At 41.7% G+C, this 19,356-nt stretch overlaps 2 protein-coding genes and 1 long non-coding RNA gene across 8 annotated transcripts; 1 reads left to right on the top strand and 2 right to left on the bottom strand.

Moving 5' to 3' along the window:
- Nucleotides 1-2,156: 2,156 nt before the first annotated feature.
- LOC148677320 (P2Y purinoceptor 14-like) lies at nucleotides 2,157-3,772 on the bottom strand. 2 transcript variants are annotated; one of them, XM_088620538.1, is made up of 2 exons: nucleotides 3,621-3,772; nucleotides 2,157-3,155 (listed from the first exon to the last, which is right to left on the bottom strand). In XM_088620538.1, exon 2 carries the CDS (start codon nucleotides 3,147-3,149, stop codon nucleotides 2,157-2,159), a length of 993 nt encoding a protein of 330 aa, XP_088476664.1. In that variant the 5' UTR covers nucleotides 3,150-3,155; nucleotides 3,621-3,772. The 2 variants fall into 2 exon arrangements, with proteins under 2 accessions (XP_088476664.1, XP_088476656.1); XM_088620530.1 differs by having other exon boundaries at nucleotides 3,617-3,771.
- A 6,682-nt stretch (nucleotides 3,773-10,454) lies between these two features.
- On the bottom strand, nucleotides 10,455-17,146 carry LOC148677319 (G protein-coupled receptor 87-like). 4 transcript variants are annotated; one of them, XM_088620479.1, is made up of 4 exons: nucleotides 16,858-17,146; nucleotides 15,129-15,367; nucleotides 12,828-12,921; nucleotides 10,455-12,327 (listed from the first exon to the last, which is right to left on the bottom strand). In XM_088620479.1, the coding sequence occupies exon 4, from the start codon at nucleotides 12,323-12,325 to the stop codon at nucleotides 11,306-11,308; it is 1,020 nt and encodes a 339-aa protein (XP_088476605.1). In that variant the 5' UTR covers nucleotides 12,326-12,327; nucleotides 12,828-12,921; nucleotides 15,129-15,367; nucleotides 16,858-17,146; the 3' UTR covers nucleotides 10,455-11,305. The 4 variants fall into 4 exon arrangements, with proteins under 4 accessions (XP_088476605.1, XP_088476597.1, XP_088476612.1 ...); XM_088620471.1 differs by having other exon boundaries at nucleotides 15,129-15,274; XM_088620486.1 differs by lacking the exon at nucleotides 15,129-15,367.
- On the top strand, nucleotides 13,998-18,085 carry LOC148677318 (uncharacterized). Of its 2 annotated transcripts, none has more exons than XR_015930530.1 (2): nucleotides 13,998-14,396; nucleotides 17,806-18,085. It is a non-coding gene; the product is annotated as an uncharacterized LOC148677318 (long non-coding RNA). The 2 variants fall into 2 exon arrangements; XR_015930532.1 differs by having other exon boundaries at nucleotides 17,803-18,085.
- The last annotated feature ends 1,271 nt before the right edge of the window (nucleotides 18,086-19,356 follow it).

Below are 19,356 nucleotides of genomic sequence, written 5' to 3'. Positions count from 1 at the left end.
AACCAGATGACCTGGAGGGAGGCCCCTTCATGCAGCAGGACACTTACTGAAGCACTTTGCATGATATTTGGCTCAAGGACACAACCGGGACTTGAACCTTCAACACTCCAGCCTGCAGTTCAAAGCCCTGACCTCTGCTCCACACAACTGCATTTCCCAGCTTTTACAGCCATGGAGAAGTGCTGGGACAACAGTGTTATATACAAAGCAGTTTGCTAGAGTCTTCCAGTCTTTGCATTTCTTCTGTCAGAACATGCATGGGTTTGCAGTAGCTTTGCATGTGCTTTTTAAATACTCTCTGCAATGCAAGGAGATGTATTCTGTAGATTTGATTGCACTTCAGATTGAGAGGCAAAAACAAGTCTCACATGTCCAAAGTGTTGCTCTGCACAGAGCTAATCACGTGTAGACACATGTATCTTGACTACTCTCGGCCTGGGTGTGTATGAATTTGGGGTGATGGGGTTCCTCACCTCATGGCTTTGATCTCTTCCTCCTCAATGGCCAGCTCTGGAACAGGTTCGTATATTCAAGCATGTTGAGCCTTTTTCTTCAATGACAATGACATCTGTATTGGGATTGAAAAGAAAAAAAAGGTTAGGAGACAACCAGTGTTTCCTTCAAACATTTTATTCTCCTGTATGTATACATTATCATTTACTTGTTTTGCAAAAAGTATGTAGGATGATAAAGATCAGAAAGGTTGTGTTGGCACTGCACAAGACAGCACATCTGGCTTAGTTTAAAAAGTAAGCAGTGTGTGTCTTGGCCTGATCCTTACATAAAGTGCATGTATCCCTTAATGTCCCCCTGAACATTGAGAGCTCTTTGTTCAAGGAACATCCTCTACGAAAGGTCAGAAGACTTTTACAAGAGGATGCTGGATTAAAGGAAGTTATTAACTGAGGTTCAAGTGGGATAACAATGACAAGTCAATCTCTCGCAGTTGTTATTTATCCCCACCATGATGGAAATTAGCTCTATATATCGAACTCAAACACCTCCCTTCGCATTCGTCTCAGGAATCACACCTCCAGCCCATCTCCACCTGGGCAGCTGCCCCCTGGTTCACTCACTCTGAATGGGGTTCGAGTCTCCTCGTCCTGTGGCCAGGAGGCTGCCCACTAACCAAGCCTAACCTTCATCTCACAAAATATTCCAAACAGTCACAAAGCATTCAGTTCTTGGATGCTGTTGCCCCCCCGGTGAAAAAAATATTTACAACTTTCATCAAACATATTACGAAATTATATAGAACATACAATTCATGTACAAGGACTGTTGTAAATAGTAAAGGTAATTCATTAAACAAATTTGCAACCAGGTATGATGTCTTGGCCTTTGTCACTTATACTTGTACTTACCTGGTTTTGAAGAATCGGCTCACGGGCTTCTTGATAGCATCCTAGCTTTTCGATCTCTGTGCAAGCAGCCACTTACCCCGGAGAGCACTGGAATGTCTATCAACTCAGAGATCACCTTTCAGACATTCATAGAGGTGCAAATTGGTGAGGAAAGAACTGTACTAAAAGGAGGACAATGTGTGAGATAAAAGACTAATTAATTCAAAACACTGATGCCCTGCAAGCACCAATCTTCGTCTTTTTCATGGACAAGTACTAGGAGCCCCTGTTCGAACAACATGGGTGTCTTAGATGGGCTCTGGGTGTCCGGTTATTCAAAACCACACTTTCTGCCTGGGTACTGTCAGACGAAGCCTGAGTTGCTTCACGAGAAGAGGGAACCTCTAACACATTTCCAGACGTTGTGTGATGAATCAACCCACATTATCCAGTTTTCGCAGTCTGCATTACCTGGCTTTTGCTCTGAAATATTTATAATCTTCATCTTGTTAACTTGAACTCTTTTTACATCCGTGGTTCACTGGCTTAGGTTTAATTAGTTTTAACCACACTTTCCTCCCTACGCTTCCGGTTTCAAAGCATCAAAGTTCCCCAGAAAGCCATTAGGTTGAATTATTACATCCTCTTGCTGTTTTGTAACCCAGCAGTAAATTAATTTACTTTTTTGAATATGACATCCAACTGCATGAATCATTTCTTGGTGGTTGGGCTCAGATTCTCATCCTGAGTCTTACTAACAAACACCTAAGCGATTTTATGCTAACAATCCACAGTAGTTTCTTCCACTTCAACTCAGTTTGTCCTAATGCTAGGAACAACAGAGAGCGATCTCCCCCTCACGTCGGGGGCTTTCTTCGAGAATCTTTTGATGAGTAATTCTCTGAACAGCTTACACATCAGGAAATAAATGATGGGGTCTAGACAGACATTCAGAGACATCAAGAACTGTGCACTTTCCTTGAGGTGAAGCAGCACAAACCGGCTCTGTCTGCTGAATGAATGGTTTGTCTGACTTAAGGTATAGGGAATTCTACAAACATGATAGGGAAAAAAACAGATAAAAAAGACTGCCAAAATGCTAAAAATGTTCTGGTTGGACTTTTTCCTGGTCTCAGTCCTGTCTCTCCTGCACTTTTGGTAGGAGTCATAGATCTTCTTGGTTATTGAGGCGTAGCAAATCCCCATCAGCAGAAACACAGCCCAGAAGATACTCACACAGAAATAACTTGAAAACTTGTGCCACTGCACCCCCAGCTCTGTTTTGAGTTTCATGCAGTGCCGAGATGTCTCTTCAGTTGCCTCATTGCTGGTCAGTATTGAGTTTGGAAGGAGAAGGAGGAACAGTGACCAGGTTGCTGCACAGATCACTCTAGCATAGGTGACATTCTGCATAACAGAGGCACCAGAGGACCGGACGATTTTCAGGTATCGTTCCAAACTGATCAGCCCCAGGAAGGTGATCCCAACATACATGTTCATGTAGAAAATGACAGCCGTGTAACGGCACACGATCACCCTCATCCGCCAGCCCCCCGAGCCAAAATCGTTCACAATCTTGAACGGAAACGTCAGGGTCATCAAAAGGTCGGCGACCACAATGTTCTTGAGGTAAATGATAAAGCTGGTGTTGCTGGGAATTCTGAAGAAGATCAAGGCAGCCAAACAGTTCAGAATGAGTCCCCCAGCGAAGATCAGGCAGTAGAAGACGGGCAGCGCTGTCTTTATAAAAGCACTGCTGAAGTCCGTGACATTGCTGTTTAAGTTAGTGAGGTTGTTTGAATCCATGTCAGCCTTTAAGAAAACAAGAGACACATCATGTTACTGTAGTTGCAAATGTTTTTATTTAAGCAGGCACATGCATTGAGATCTGCACTGATTTCTTTTTTGAACACATGTTTTATCTCTAGGCCCATATATTAATTTAACTCACTTGTTAGCACATGTTTGGCATTGAATTGGTTTGCTCTTTCTTTGAAATCCAGACTTTCAGTTGTGGTGCAAAGCATAGTTTATAGTTCTGAATTTATATTAACATCAGGCTACATGACATTTTAATGCATGTTTCAGTTTAGAAAAATTACCCAAGCAGATATTTCACAAATATTCAGTTACTCTTAAAAAAATTACATAACTTACTGGTGTCTCTTGCAATGTCCAGCTAGTGAGTCATTGATGCTTATCTATTAACCTTGAATAATGAAGAATACTAAAAAAATATAGAGGAAGGAAGAATTATGCAATTATTACATTACCTACACCAGGAAAAAGTTGTGTTCTCCTCGCCGTTTTGGAAGGATGTAATGAACAAAAAGGAAATGTCAGTCTAGCCACAAATCGAGGTCTTAATGCCTTGTGCAGTGAGCAAGTATCTGTCTTGAGTTCTGGTATTTATGTATTTGGCTGGTGTGGTTGATTGGTTCATGTATGCTATGTGACACGACCCCTCTCATAAAGACGAAACATTGGACAGTTGCAGCAAAGGAACAGCACAGAGGCTGAGGTGTGAATGCAAATATTACTTCGAAAGAGAAAGTTTGTAAGGAAACTACAGTTAACTTTTTTCAGCATGGCACTATTTTACTATTTTACTCATTTGAAATACACCAGGAACTAATTGTCAGAGAGAGAGGGGGGTGTTTGTTTCTCAGTACACTGGAACATTGTGTTTTTATCGGGGTGACTGTGTTCTAAGAATTGGAACATGACCTTAAAGTACAGAAAATATCAACCGTCAATCATTCCTCCTCAGAAGTGCTTAAGGACAAATCTCCAGGGCTGGATAATATTCTATCATTTGCACTTAAGGAAAGGATTAATACTGTTCTAAGACTGTTATGAAAACCCAGAGGGAAGAGTAATCATGGATTAAGAATGTTTAAAAATATGAAACTTGATGGCCATTAACTTAAGTCACATTTCTTAAATCAAAGGGTGTCCATGAACATTTATCTTTAGGCATCTGTTTTTCGTTGTTATGGAAAACTAGAGTTGAGGCTCCTGAGGCTCCTATCTATAATCTTTTAGTCCATGCGGAGAGTTGGAGTTTACACTATCCCAGAACTGGAACGTCAGTCCTGTCTTTCTCTAGCTGGTCTCTGATCTGCGCATCCTTCCCGGCATCTTGAGTTTATAGCATGACTGCCTCTTAAACAAATGTGCAGCCCTGTCACTGTTTACACAAATAAAAGTCAGTGTTAGGAAGGACACCAAAGGAGCAATTATATCATTCTTCTCTTTGAACAGTTTATTTATATAATTATTATCATAGTTTATAATGCATAAGCCCAGACATACTATCCTTTAATATGGTCAAATGCATGTGGCACTCAGGTTTCTACCAATTCAGATTTTAAGTCTGGTACTCGGTGGAGTTGTCCACACAGGAGTCAGCTTCTGCCATGTCAGTGAAGCACCTTCACTCGGGGATGCCTCTGGGAATCTCAGTCTTTGCCATCAGACCCTACCCTAGGCCGCTGGTCCTCCGAACCCTAATCAACCAACATGTTGTGCAACAACAGCTTTACCATGAGGCTTTACCATTTGGGTCACAGGGCGACCTTCAAACCCCCTTCAAACCCCCTTCAAACCCCCTTCATCTGTGCGGCCAGGCTGGTATTGTCGCGTGAGTTGGGGAGCCAGGGAAAACACCCTCTACATCATCCTTACAGTGAACGATCAACTTTGCTGCCACATTTCATGAATTAGCGTTTGACCGAACTGCTGAATTCAATGGAAGTTGCGAACTAAAACAGAAACCCAGTGCTGTGTGCTGTCTTTGAGGTTTTCACACCTGAGACTGCCAAGCCCAAGGTGAGATACGAACAATGTCGTAACTTCTCTTTAGTGTTAAGGAGCTGTGTACTGTACCTACCACTTGATTTTTTCACATGCTTTTTTTATTTTCAGCGTCTGAGATTGTACACCCAGATAATTAAGCATAAAATGCACAGAACACTCCACAGTACCTCACGTTTTCAATAAACTGTCAGTGTTACAGCAAGTAGGCGGATTGAGTTCATAGTTTTTTTAGCTGCACCATGTTCACTGGCACGGAACGGCCTCATTCAGGGATGTGCTGCGCTTCATGGGCAGATACAATTTTTTTTCCCAATACGGAAATCATTGTGGTGTCCTTCCCAAAGAAAAGCGTTTCTAAACATTGGTGGCATTCTGATTTTCAGACATGAAATCCCCCCCCCCCCCCCCGCCCCCCAAAAAATCACCTGTGAGCACACTTAAACTGACGAGACGTTTTAGGTGTCACTGCAAAACGCTGCTGTTTGCTTCCAGTTCTGTACCATGTTTTACAGTTGGTGTTGATATGTTGCTCCTCAGAGCGAATTTTAAAAAAACAAACACTATTGTCAGCGTCAGCTGATTTCCTGTCACTTCGTTGTGGACGGGATGGAAACAGAGTTGCAGGATAGTCGCCTGCTCGTCACCCACAGAGAGGAAGTATGTTTGTGTCAGGCAGTGTGTTTCGGGGAACGAGGAGGCGCTGAGGGTTTTCCTAAGTTGCTGCGTGTGGTTGCTATACGGGCAGGCTGGCGATTTCGGATTGCATTTAAGGAAAACATTTATTCAGTTAACACAAGGCGACAAGTTTTGAGAGGATTTTTTCCCTCCTCTTTGATTAAATAAGCCTGTAACGAATACCGTCCGAGATCTTTGCACGATTCAATCATCGGCTATTTTTTTTTTTTAGATTTTAGAATAGAATAAAACTTTAACTGAAACGCCTTTCATTGAAATGTAACGACACAAACACGAAAATGAAGGTTTCGTATTTTGCAGACGCAAGTTCCGATGACTCGCTGCACAGCGCTCCTGTTTGCGGAGGCTTATCTTTGTGAATGATTCGGAGTCCTTGGTTTTCGAAACACGTATTATATTTCAGTGTATTATTGGGAGGAAAAAAGCCTCAACAAAATAGTTAACTGCAACACCTCTGTAACAGCACGATAAAGAACGAGCTGTTGTTTCTTTGTCTGCACGGCTTATCAGCTCCTGCGGGCGTCTGACATTGATTTTTAGCTGGCGATTCCGAATTGTGTGGTGGATCCAGTTGTAACAGGACCAAACTACCACAACCGCATTTCCCAGCATGTTATACAGTACAATATTTGGTGTAGTGGTAGCCAAGGGCTGTTTTTCACAAGATAGAGAGTCTCTCAATTCTGAATGCATTCAAGTACATTACTTTTCCTGCTGACCAGGGCTTCCTGCTGCAACAGCCATAACGTCTGAACACAGTCCCGCTCTCTCTGTGTTAAAAACTGTGAAGAGTCACAGTTTCATTGTGGCTGAAGAAGTATGTAATTATAAACACATAACAACAACAACAACAACAACAGTGTATACATCAAAAACCATCAGATGGTGTATTTTCATTATGTTGTGGGGTGTGTCTCATCTGTAATTCACATATACAATGCCTTTTTATGTCTGTGTTTCGCCCAATTCAATACTGTGCACATAAAGCACGTTCAATGGACAAGCTGACCGCAGACAGTGAACTGCAACACCAGCTTCCTGTGTTCATGCTCTTGAAAAAATCTTCCTTATCCCTCAAAACAGAGGAGACATTCACCCCATTCTTTTCCACGCAGAAGAACTACTGTAGGCTGCTTAGGTTTCTCAGTCTTGACTTTTAACTGCAGCAGCTCTAAATGAAGAATGGGGACGAAATTCTTTTAGATGGTGTCAACAAGGATTGTGACCTTAGATCTCTAGAGGCAGCAGCTGGAACTGCACCCTGGGCTGCAGTTGGCCTACTGTGCACGTTTAGCACACAGGCGTGACTGGAACCCATGCTGTGTGTAATAATAATAATAATAATAATAATAATAATAATAATAATAATAATAATAATAATAATAATAATTGCTTGCACTTATATAGCACTTTTCTGGACACTCCACTCAAAGCGCTTTACAGATCATGGAGATCCCCTCCACCCCCATCAGTGTGCAGCCCCACCTGGATGATGCGACGGCAGCCATAGTGCGCCAGAACGCTCACCACACATCAGCTCTCAGTGGGGAGGAGAGCAGAGTAATGAAGCCAGTTCATAGATGGGGATTATTAGGAGGCCATGATTGGTAAGGGCCAATGGGAAATGTGGCCAGGGTTACACCCCTACTCTTTTCAAGAAATGCCTTGTCTATAAACCAGCGATATATAATGTCATGTTTAAAGACAGTCAAAGTTTTTTCATACCTTCTTCATCATTTTCATACAGTGTTTGATTTTTTAAAGAGATCTTAAGGAATGAATACTTACTGATATCACTAGACGTAAATATTTAAAGTATTGATGAAGTTTGATTTGTGCTTTTAACAGCTGTATAGCTTGATTTAAAGGAGCCCGAATGAATGATGAAAACACAAAGTACCTGAAGTTACAGAGCTGTTACAGCTACCAGCTCTTCAAAGGCTCTTCTGAAACCAGAAAGCAATAGCTGTATCACTTCTCCTTTTCGTAAATATGACCATTCAAGAAAAAAAAACTTTCTTCCTGTTGTTTAAGAACTTGGCAGATCTAAGAGTGCACATGACCCATTGCACTCAATCCCAAAATCTCTTCACCAACAAAATATCTGAAGCATGACTGAAAGTCTGAAGCTGAGAGACTGAAACTCAAACTAATTAAAGTTCTAAAGTGTGGGGAATGTGTTTTTATCATATCTCCCATGTGCCCAGCTTAATTAAGGATGGCTCTCTTCAGTGGTGTTCTGTACCAGATGCTGCTGTGCTTGTCTGTGTGACTGAGATTACTGCCGTGATACATGTATACAAGATCACAACTGCTCGTTTTAATATGGCAGGGCTGTATTTATCCTGAGGTGGTCTCACAGTCTATGAGAACTTTCATCTATGGTGATAAAAAGGCAGTGGTTAATTCACACAGAGCGCCAAGTTAGGACAGTGTGACCAATATACAGCACTAATATATTAGTAAGGTTTTGATGCATCTAAGTTTTCTTTTTTAAGAAACAGGCATTCTTCCTCAATTGAATGTATGAAAATCAATTCTTTGGAACAGCTGTTCTCCTCCCTCAGGGGAGTTTTTCTTACTTCCCCTCTCTCACCTGTTCTGTCACAGTAATAAGTGGCATGAACATCCGTGATTTAATACTCTGTGAGTGTAACAGGCCAGAGGGCGAGTAGCCTGCTGAGGATATAATACTGGCACTCATGTGGCTCTGAGGTGGCCGATATGAGGACTGATCATGAAGGAGATGGTTTCTAGAGGTTTGGAGGAAAACATCTGTTGTATCTCTCCTCGATTTATCTCGATTTCCTCGGGTTTGCTCAGTGATGTAGGTTAAGACTGTGCAATGTACCTTCAGAGGAAAGGGGCACACCTGTTCAGCTTGTATGATGTGGAAGCTCTGCACATTGAAACAGTACCAGCACACATTCCATCCGTACTGGGCAAACACAAGAGCAAGCACTGCAAACGAAAGGTCTGTGTGTCAGTTTACAGGAGAGAACTGCACAAAAATCAAATTCCTGGCCTTGATAGTAGGAGAGAACCAGCTGGGATACCGTTTCCACTGGAGTAACAGCGCAGGTGTCGCTGGCCCTGCTCATGGAATCCTGCAGTGCAGAGGAGAGACCAGGAAAAACAGAAAAGAGGCTTCCTGGTGTCACCAGCAGGGTGAGCTGTAGCACAGAGCAACAACCTGGCTGCAAGGAGCAGTCCACCGGTTTTGTGACACAACATGAAACCTGTAATTGTTGGTCAGTGAATGTCCGTGTAGTGAGAGCACCCAAGGTTTATTATTTACTTAGCCAAACTGCAGTGCTGCTTTGAAAAGCCTTGGGCAGCAGTTTCCCTGATGGTTGCAATGGTTTCACATCTCCCCCGTTCCGTTTTTTTTCCTACCATGTGCTCTGTGGGTTTCTGCCATTTGTCCTGTTGAGTTTTTTTTTTCTTCCTGCGGGGCCATGGAACAGTTCCAGCAAAAACAGGCTTTTCAAGGTAGAACAAGAGGAAGTGCTGAGGGTTTGCTTGGCCCAGCTGGGCTTCGGACCTCCAGGCCTGTAGAAATCAAATAGCTGCCTGCCTCCTCAATGCTTTTACAGGCACTTTGATTCTGCCTGTTGAGAAACTGCCTTTGTACAGGTTAGAGGTTGGTGGGTGAGCCAGAGTTTTTTTTAGATCAGGGACTAGTTCTCCATCTAGACTGAAGCACGAATGCTGGCCCCTGCACTACAGTGTGGGTGCAGTGGCGCAATCACAAGTGATAATCACCCTTTTTATTTAATTGGTGAGGAACAAGGGCAGTGGCTTTGCAGGGCAAATAGGTCAGAGCTGACCCTGGAGCGCGATCTGGGTGATGCTCAAGTGAAAATGAGCCATTCTTCTTCCTCTACGGCCACCAGCTGTCTGTGTGTTTCACCTAGGACATCTGTTAGCGACGTTTACAGGGTCATTAGAAAGGCTTACGAAAATAAAGAAATAAAGCATGCCAATGTGCCTTGCAGTCAATACACCATGTGTTTTTTTTTTCCAGAGGGACTTTTTCTACTGATGAGTGCTGGCTTCCCTGGCTGTAATGTAGATTTAAGAAAAGACTTCCTTCCTGTGCTATCTCTGCTATGTGCAGGGTGCAGATAAAGTCAGTTTGCCTTCTGAAAGCGCTGCACTGAAACCATGCACTGTGCAGCCCTGAAACCTGGCCCCCATACAAACAGGGCCATGCAGAACATGTTCATTTAGCATAAGCATTTACTCTTGGACCACAGGGAGTGTACTGACTTGTGGCATCACTGTTAGTGTGACAACGCAACCACACAGGACAGGAGGGCCATATAGGGGCTTGTGAATCTGACTTATCATCCGCTGATCTATGCCAGATCCATACCAGCCGTTAATGAAATAAAGCCTGTGCGATGATATAGGTTTTTAACCACCTGGACACACACTATTCTCACCTCTATGGTCTGGCAGGCAGAAAAAGGCAGGTTCAGAAAAAGCTTTTAGCCTCAGGAGCTTAATGCTAAATGCAAAATTATTTACCAACTATTATTGATTAACACTAGCTGTTCAATGTTGTATTTGTGCACTGCATGCTGAACAATGTTGTTTACTATTGTACATTGAATATTGTTTTTATTTCTTGTTGTCTTCACCTATCTGTACACAGAGAGAACAAGCACCAATGAGATTTCCAATGTACTTGTTACATTACGTTACACTTGTTACTTGTACTTGTTACAAATACACTTTGCTCTTGAAAAAGAACATTATCGGTATCAAGACGAATTTCTGGGGTACAAAATGTGGTGGACGCTGGTGTTGTTCAAGGATGGTCTGTTTTTACCGTAGGGCTGTTTGAATTGGCCAGCTGCCTTTATAAGCACTTTACAAACACAGAGATACACACGCACACATACATTACATATATATTTTTTTCTTTCAGCTGTGACCCATTTTGCAGAGCCAGAAATAGAGCACGAGGTTCGTCAGCTAGTTCTGCAGAAAGCTCTCCCAGCTCTTCTTCATGTCTGTGGCTTCCTCACTGCTTCAGAGTGCTCCAGTGTGGCTTCAGAGCTCTCTCTGACTTTGGCTCCGAGATCACAGCAATCCACTCTTGTTTACAGACACGACAGAGAGCAGAGAAAATATCGTGCAGCGTCCCTTTGTGAAATATTACTTTAAAGTCACATACATATGTGTCAGACTTTTGTTTTTGGGTTTCCTGCCCGAAACATACAGTGCAGTGCCAGTCTATTCTTACTGTATATAACACCAGCGGTTTTACTGCAAAGTAGCTTTTTAACACTTGTATTTGCTCAGTTTCTGCCTACAGCACATTCCACAAGTGCTGGCCTGTTTACTGGGGGGGGGTTCTGTCCTTGCTAGAAACTCTGAAAGGTTCCTCAAGCAGCCTTCCGCACACACACTGGGAGATGCGAGAGATCGCGTGGTCCCTACTCTCTGGCGGAGGGGTACTCTCGAAATCTCCGCACCTGAGTCCTCCGGGTGCTCTGCCGGGAATCGTTCAGGGAGGAGTGGTGTCCCAGGTGGAGTTTTCTCCCTAGCTTTCTGGTGAAGGACTTGCACATCAGGAAATAGATCACCGGGTCCAGGCAGACGTTGCAGGCCGACATGAACAGGGTGATTCTTTTGCCGTACATGAGGACGGCGTCCCCGACTTCGCCGAAGTGCTTGTCGATCTGACTCAGGGTGAAGGGGATCCTCCACAGGTGGTAGGGCACAAAGCAAATGGAAAAAACCACCAGGATGATATAAATATTCTGGCTGGGTTTCGTTTCCCTCTTGGCGGTGCACACAAACTGCTGGTTCGACCTGTGGACGTGCTTGTAGATCGATATGTAACTGGCGATGAGAATGACCAAGACCGCTATAAAAATGCAAATGTTAATATAGCTCACAGCTGCGTGCCATTTTAGGCCAAGGTCACTTTTCAGGTAGGTGCAACAGTGGGCGTTTTCGGATGTTGGGGTTTTGTTGGTCAATATGGTGTTTGGCAACGAGAGGAATATCATGCCCAGCCACACGCCCATCGACACAAACTTCGTGAAAGTGAAGTTATACAGTTTAGACTCCCCGAAGGGCTTTACTATCTTGAGATATCTGTCAAGGCTGATGAGGCCCAGGAAGGAGAGGCTGACGTACATGCTGGCGTAGAACACGACCGCCGAATAGCGGCACACGAAGGCCTTCAGCTGCCAGGGCCCCAGGCCGGACTCGCTGGCGATGGTGAAGGGGAAAGTCAGGGTCATGACCAAGTCCGCCACGGCGATGTTCTTCAGATAGAGGATGAAGCTGCTCCGATTCTTGATCTGGAAGAAGATCCAGGCGGCCAGACTGTTGAGAACGAGCCCCCCGATGAAGATGATGGCGTAGAGTGTGGGGAACAGCGCCGTGAACACAACAGACTGGATCGAGCTGGAGTTCCCGCAGGAGCCGTTGGAGCTGGAATCCATGTCTACAAGGGGACGAGAAACAACAGTTCTCAACAAGAGGTCTGGAGCAGCGCGGTCAGTTTTGAGCTCTTCGCCATCACCATCACCCTTTGCTCACAAGCAGCGTGCTGGGCCTGTGGTTTGGTTGTGGCGGCGCAGAGAGTTGTCCAGGGGGGGGTTGACGGCCGTGCCTGTTCGTTTTCACTGCTCTAACACTCTCTTTTTATTGGGGGGGGTGATGTGAGCTGGGCCTTCAGCAGTGAGAGAGTGGAGTTGAGCAACGGCAAGTCTGGGGGGGGGATGCCAGCCGCCAAGTTCAGTTTGCCTCAGGCGCCCTGACTCAGTCCTGATGTCATTTCCTGAATTTGATGAAAACCCCACACCTTCTCCACCTCTGCGATGACACCTTGGTTCACCCCTTGCTCCGCCGGAGGGCCCCAGCCTCCTCGTCTGACAGCCGGGGGGCCGGCCCTCAGCCGGGAGAGCCGCACCAAATTGACTAAGACTCAAACACCCGACAAACCTTTTTCAGATACATTTCATGTTGGGGTGTTGTTATCCCCCGTGGCTGGCAGCCGCCTTGGCTGGGCGTGGTACACCGCAGTGATCTGTCAGAGCTGTGGAAAGTAGCAGTGGGATATTCTGTCAGATGTGAAACGCATAAACAACTGTTTACATAAACGTGGACAGTGACATCTGCTACTTACAACGATTAGTGAGTCAGCTTGATATGATTGCAAAAATCGTGGAGCCCAACCCCTTACAAACCCTTTTCATCTTTTTCGAACAATGACTACTTCCCATTTTTTTTTTTAGTAAAATTAAAACTGTTGCGTTGTGCAAAAATTGTATTGCTGAAGCGAATTATCTTATCTTTTGTGCCCTTCGAACTCCTCTGTCCATACCAATTCAATCACTATATTGTAACGGTGTTACACTATATATGCCCGGTGCTGACTTGTTTAGAACAGACCAGAATGGTCTGAACTGCCAAGCTAGGAGAATCTTTCACCCTGTTCTAGTTACTACTAAAAATGCCAGTAAAAAATGAACTTAAGAATAACTGCTGATTTATCTGTCAAAGAGCAAAGATCTCAATTCTTGTACCATGCCTGTACAAGTATTTAATTAAAAGAAGGAATGTGTATACAACAATATACATAACCATAATAGAACACGAACAGTTTCACACACACAAGGAAAACGATCATACTGAATCGTCTGGCCTGTCTTAATATTGTGTGATAACGATAATGTATGAATTTGGTAAATGGGCTCCTCTCATTCATAACTTTGTTGGTAATGCTGTTTGTAATTAAATGTTTTAGGGTTTTGTTTCTTCGGTCTTTCTTTGCAATCAGATAATCCCACAGGAACCTATTCAATGGCAAAAAAATGTACTGTAGTTCGACTATTTTTTGCACCTCAGACAAAATCCTCTCTGTCTCGGATGATTAAACGCGTGCGTGAGTTAAAAACGAGTTGTTTACAACTCCGGCAGATGCACTAATTCAACATTTGGAAGGTTTGTTTGGAACAGGTCACTGCTGTTGCTTTCTAAATACAATCTCTGTGATTTGTTTCTTCCTGGGCGTAATCTACATGTAATTTGTTTCAATCATTGTCGGTGATTAGGGTCTTTCTTGACCTGGTAAGCTTTTTTTTTTTTGGCTTAGAAACTCGGGGAAGAAAATGTAAGTTTTGTTCGTTTTCCAGGAGGTACGGACCGATGTGTTAGTAACAGTACTAGGAAAAACTATGTTTTAAAACTATATTTTAAACGCATTGCAGTTGAATGCAGCATTCGTTTTTTCCGCATTGGATTTCTTGAAAATAAAAATAAAAAATCTAAAAAATGTTGGATCTTTTACTGTTGGTCACGAGGCTCAATGCTCTTTCTGCAACGTGGTTTTGTGACCAGTGTCCATGGAGCTACAGCACCAGGGAGAAAGCGGGATTTTCGTTGGCAAAGCGGCTGGATTGTTTGTGGAAGAGCAAGTGATCCTGTACCTTGCTTCTCCTCATTTCACTTTTCTTTATTCCGCAGAACTGCCAGGAATGCCTGTGCAATTACCTGTATGCAGTACAACCGGTACGTGACTTACGCACTGACGGTTTAACATCAAACACGCTTTCCTATTAAATCCACGTTATTGTCTGCTTCGGAGGATAGTGATCTCATTTGCAAGGTCTAAAATTCAGAGTTAATGTTTAATGAGTAAGAATATATTCTTGTGCGAGTTTCCTTTATGTTGTAATACTGTACATTTAACTGCAGTAGTTATAAAAGAAGACAGTAGAAAAATAGTTTTACAGCATCAGAAAAAAAGTTTTTAGCTCTCAACAAATATTAGTGTATACAGTACAGTATAACACCGATGTTTTTGATATAAAGATTTCCTATTTTGTAATTCCTAATGCCATAGTTTCATATGTTCCAAATAACTCATTATTCATTAATCAACTCGTTATTGAAATCACTGCGTAAACCAATGTCAATGTACAGAATAGGAACATTTCTTTATACACAGTACAGAGTGGTGATAAAAAGTAGAGTTATTTTCATCTGAAGTCTATTCTTGTTGCAGATTCTTATTAAACATTAAATAAAAAAACAAAATGCCGTATTTTCTATACAGAATACAGGATGAGCTTTAAACCGTCACGAAGAAAGAGAAAACACTTTTAAAGCTACCTACAGAATAACTGAAAAACCTTGGTTTGCTTACTAATGCAGTTCTGGACTATCTTTTTTAAGCATACATTGACAAGCAACCTCGCACTGATGCAAATTCAAAGGCAGACACAGAGCATAACAACTTACCTGAAGTTTACAGGAAGTTAATGCACATCCATATTCCTTTTTAAAACAACACATTCATTCCCTTGAATATCCTTCATTTAGCTGCATTTAGAGTATCCCTGTTGAGCGGTCTCTCTTGAATACCATGGAAAATGGCCATTGCTGATCTATAAAAGGCAATTGTTTAGCTGATTATATTGCATCATGACTCATTTCCCTGGCCATCGTTTCTTCTGAAGTCCAGTTTCTTTACCTGTTTCCTGCGAGTGGGAGGGAATTGACAAAATCATGTTTTAACATGAAGTTGTAATCCCAGCTGTGTAAGTAGATACATTCAGCGATTATGAATGTGCAGACAACCTAAGGCACTAGATTTCAGTTTGTGCAATCTTGTCCTGGAATGCATCAAAGTACAGTATATAAAGCTGTAAGAATATGGAATAAATCAATTATTACAATTAGCTACATGGAGTGAATACTCTCTTCATCTTAGCTGAAAAATTAAAAAAAAAATTCCTCCTTTTACACTAATCACCTTCTTATATCTTAGGGCATAATTTAATCATTTAAGTTACAAGAAAAAGGGCACCCTATAACACAAAATTACACAGTCAAGCAATGTGAAGTACCAAACCAAAGAATGTATACAGTTTTACAAATAATCTTCCTTGCAGAATCATTTTTATAGGTAGATTATTAAGGTCGTGGTAATATTTACTGGGGATTTGGCCCAGTTAACACGTTCTTGAGCAAAATGTTCCCTGTTCACTGAAAGTGCTTTCAAAACATACTGTAAATGGTATGAATCTAGCAAGAGAAAGCTTGGGCTGGGAAAGAGGAATTGAATTATTTTTGCCATATATGAATAGAAATATGTTCTAGACAAACAAACAAACTCTCAGTGTGGCCTGAAGAGAGAAAGGAAACAGAGATTCACAATGTTTACTACTTAAAGTTTGAACTCCAGTGTCAATAAAAAGAAGACAGCGCTCAGACCTTGCCACACTGTGTTCGGAGTTATATGATCAGAGCTCTTACGTTCTGAAGTGGTATTACTTCTGATAAGAATAATTTACTTAATTCATAAATTTTGTAATATGTTACATCCGATTCCCTAATACCCCTGGGAGGTACTGTAGTTAAATCGTCATGCCCGACGATTGCTGTTTGCTGTTTTTTAACAGAAGAGAAATAGGTCATTTGTATTAAACAAATGACCTATTTCTCTTCTGTTAAACAACAGCAATACATGATATACACATAAATACACATTAATGATTATCAAGTGCCAGACAATGGTTCTCATTTTCCATGCAGACTAATGTAGACATCCTGAGCTATCCCTAAACATTATGATTTCATGTTTCTTGTGCTAGATAGGTTACGTTCCACTCAAATTGCTGCTATTATTTCAAACACTGCAGATGTACAAAAACAACATGTTTGAGGTCACTATGAGTGTTGTTCTGAACCCTGTGAGTTTTCTCTGAATTGCCCAAATATTACCAAATCAGCAAATTCAAGTAAAATATATGCACTGCTGATAGAAGCCTTTCAAAATTTGACTCAGTGGCTAGTTTTGACCAAAGGAAAAATGTAAAACTGATCCAGTGACTGCAGATGTTTTAAATCACTTTAAAGATGACAAAGTTAAGAAATAAAGGTGTATTGCATTAAGAGGTGATTTGTGATCTCATTCAAGTTTGATGGTAAATTATTCCCCACATTATAGTTTAGCTGGATTACTTACTGTACATTTCTTGTTGTTTTCTGCTAAAATGAGTCACATTCTTCATCAGATGTAGAATAATTCGAAAATGTTCTAGCTTTGATTGCTGGCTTCTCTGTACTCATTCTTTGGTGTGAACTGTTGAGAGTGTTTATACATACCCAATACATTTTAAGCAGATGAGAATGTGTTTGCATAATATTTAAAAAAAAAGCACCAGCAATGTAATCTTGAGTCTTAGCAGTGTATGATTAATTTTGAAAACAGTGTTCTCTTCTTGGTCTTGATATTTTCAAGACAAACGCCCACTAAAACAATAATGTTTGGACTTTAACCTGGACAGTTGAGCTCAGTTCTTCCAACACTCATGGCAAAGTCCACAGAGTTTTAAATCCAACAGATGTTTTTTTTTGCTTTGAATGATGGGCTCATAAAAGGCTTTACAGTTCGCGCAGGGTGAACAAAACAACTGTGCAAAATGTTTTGATATCCCGCTTGTACCATCCAGCTGTGCTTCTGCAGTTTTTGTTATCAGAATTTCTCACGCAGGTGCACTCCACCTATTTGTCAATAGCACCAACCGGATCTATTATCTGCTGTGACACTGGCTTATCTTACATACAGTAGCAGGTGAGGAACAGGTTATTGTCCAGGACAGCATGTCTTCTCAGGATGTCTCGACACACTCAGAAGCTGATCTTGAAATTGCATCTACTGTAGCTTAGCTAAAATTTCCTGGGTAGCTACCGGAACTTTAAATGCCTCTTATGGAACTCCACATCAGTGCATTAAGATTCAAACCACACCTTTACAAAGGCCATTGCATGACCCCCATGCATTTGTCCTCTGAACTGCTGACCTGTCTTATTTGGTCAAGAGTGCATGTATATACCCCCTTTTGTTTTTTGGAACAGATTGTGAGAATTAAAAGAATAAGAATAAGACCTTGATTTTACCTCTTTTCAGCAGTTTTCATCCTGAAGATCCCAAAGGAGGAGGGCTCATTGGAGACACCTGGAAGGCTGCCACAAAATGTTCATTTCCAGGAAATGTTTGTTTTAGTGCTTAATATGTGTTAATATGTCATCAGTAATCTCATCACAATAATTTTTATTTGTGATTGAAGTATTCCAAAAGCTTTTTAATAACTCAGAAGAGGTCACACTTCACTTTTATCTCACTCCATTGAGAGTGCTGTTTCTTAAACATCTAATGGTACATCAGATTGCAATTAAAAAAGAAAACAAGATGTAAAAGCTTATGTGTGGTGTTTCTTTCTGTTCAACAGCTGCTATTTATTACCTTTTTTTTTGCAAGAGATCCAAAGATACTGTATGGCTCTGTACTTAATTTCACCTTTCTTATCAGTTTATGTTGACTCTATATGGCTAAAAGTGTCTTCCCTCACTGGCCCAGAAAGGTAACAACAAAACCTAAGACTTTAAAATGTTTTTTTAAACCGTCTCTCCTTTAATGTAGTGTTGTGAAGTTTGTGAAAGTTTTTGGTTTCAATGGAGTTGTAGTACGCCTGTCCCATTAAAGAGTCTGGTGGATTACTGTGTTAAAGGAAACGCTACTGGGACAGTTGCCAGTCCAGAAAACATATAATACCATAAGAAACTATGGAACCAATACACTATTTGAGCAGTGGCCTCCCTTGAAGTAATCCCTTAGATTAAATGTACTTTTCACACAAATTCAATGAGCATTACTGTTTGTGTGTACCAGACACATGGACTCATTATCTCTGCTCAGTTAACTGAGGAGTGTGGAGATGTGTCCTTTAAACCTCTCTCAGGAAACATCTAGTAACATTTCTTCAATGTCTCAATGCTTCCTGATTTGTGAAACAGGAATTACTGTAAAGAGCAGTGGCAGTAATCACAAGAGCACCCCGTGTTTAGGGAAATGAAAGGGATGGGGTGAACTTTATGTACTCTTAATTCCTCCTAAACAAATTTCAAGTGTGATGAGGAATCAGACAGCAGAAGGCATTGGTGAAGTTTGACTGCGAACGTTTAAAGATACAAACCCGTTAGTGAAAGCAAGAGCAGAGAACTGTCATGACTTTTAAGTTGACATTTAAGTGTCATTTTGGATGCTGGCAGGAATCCTTCTGATGTTGTAGGGAAACCTCTGTGAGTGCTTTTGCTTCACTGGACGTTTCTAATCAGAAAAACAGCCTTTTAAATCCTAAACTAAAACGTTGATCTTCAATTTGCAGGTCATGAATTCGTTACAGATTACACAACAAGGGTCCAAACTGGTGAATTAGTTCTGCTAATTGTTATGTGTACAGGGTGAGTGTTATAGAATCTGCTGCCTCAAAAAAAGTTTTTTTGTTGAATTGTGCATACATTGTCACAGGCAAGTACACTCAGGCATCATGCATGACCTAGATGGAGTGACCTAAATCAGTCTCTATGACTTTTTTAAGCATCAAGGGAAATTGTTGTCCATTTTCAGCAAAGCATGCAATAACCATAACATACTGTATACAGTGGTGTGAAAAAGTGTTTG

This window comes from Lepisosteus platostomus, chromosome 2 (assembly GCF_059453375.1).
Source record: "Lepisosteus platostomus isolate fLepPlt1 chromosome 2, fLepPlt1.hap1, whole genome shotgun sequence".
In the NCBI taxonomy this organism is placed as follows: Eukaryota; Metazoa; Chordata; class Actinopteri; order Semionotiformes; family Lepisosteidae; genus Lepisosteus; species Lepisosteus platostomus.
The sequence above is the reverse complement of the archived record's forward strand: the minus strand, read 5'-3'. Positions and strand labels throughout refer to the sequence as shown.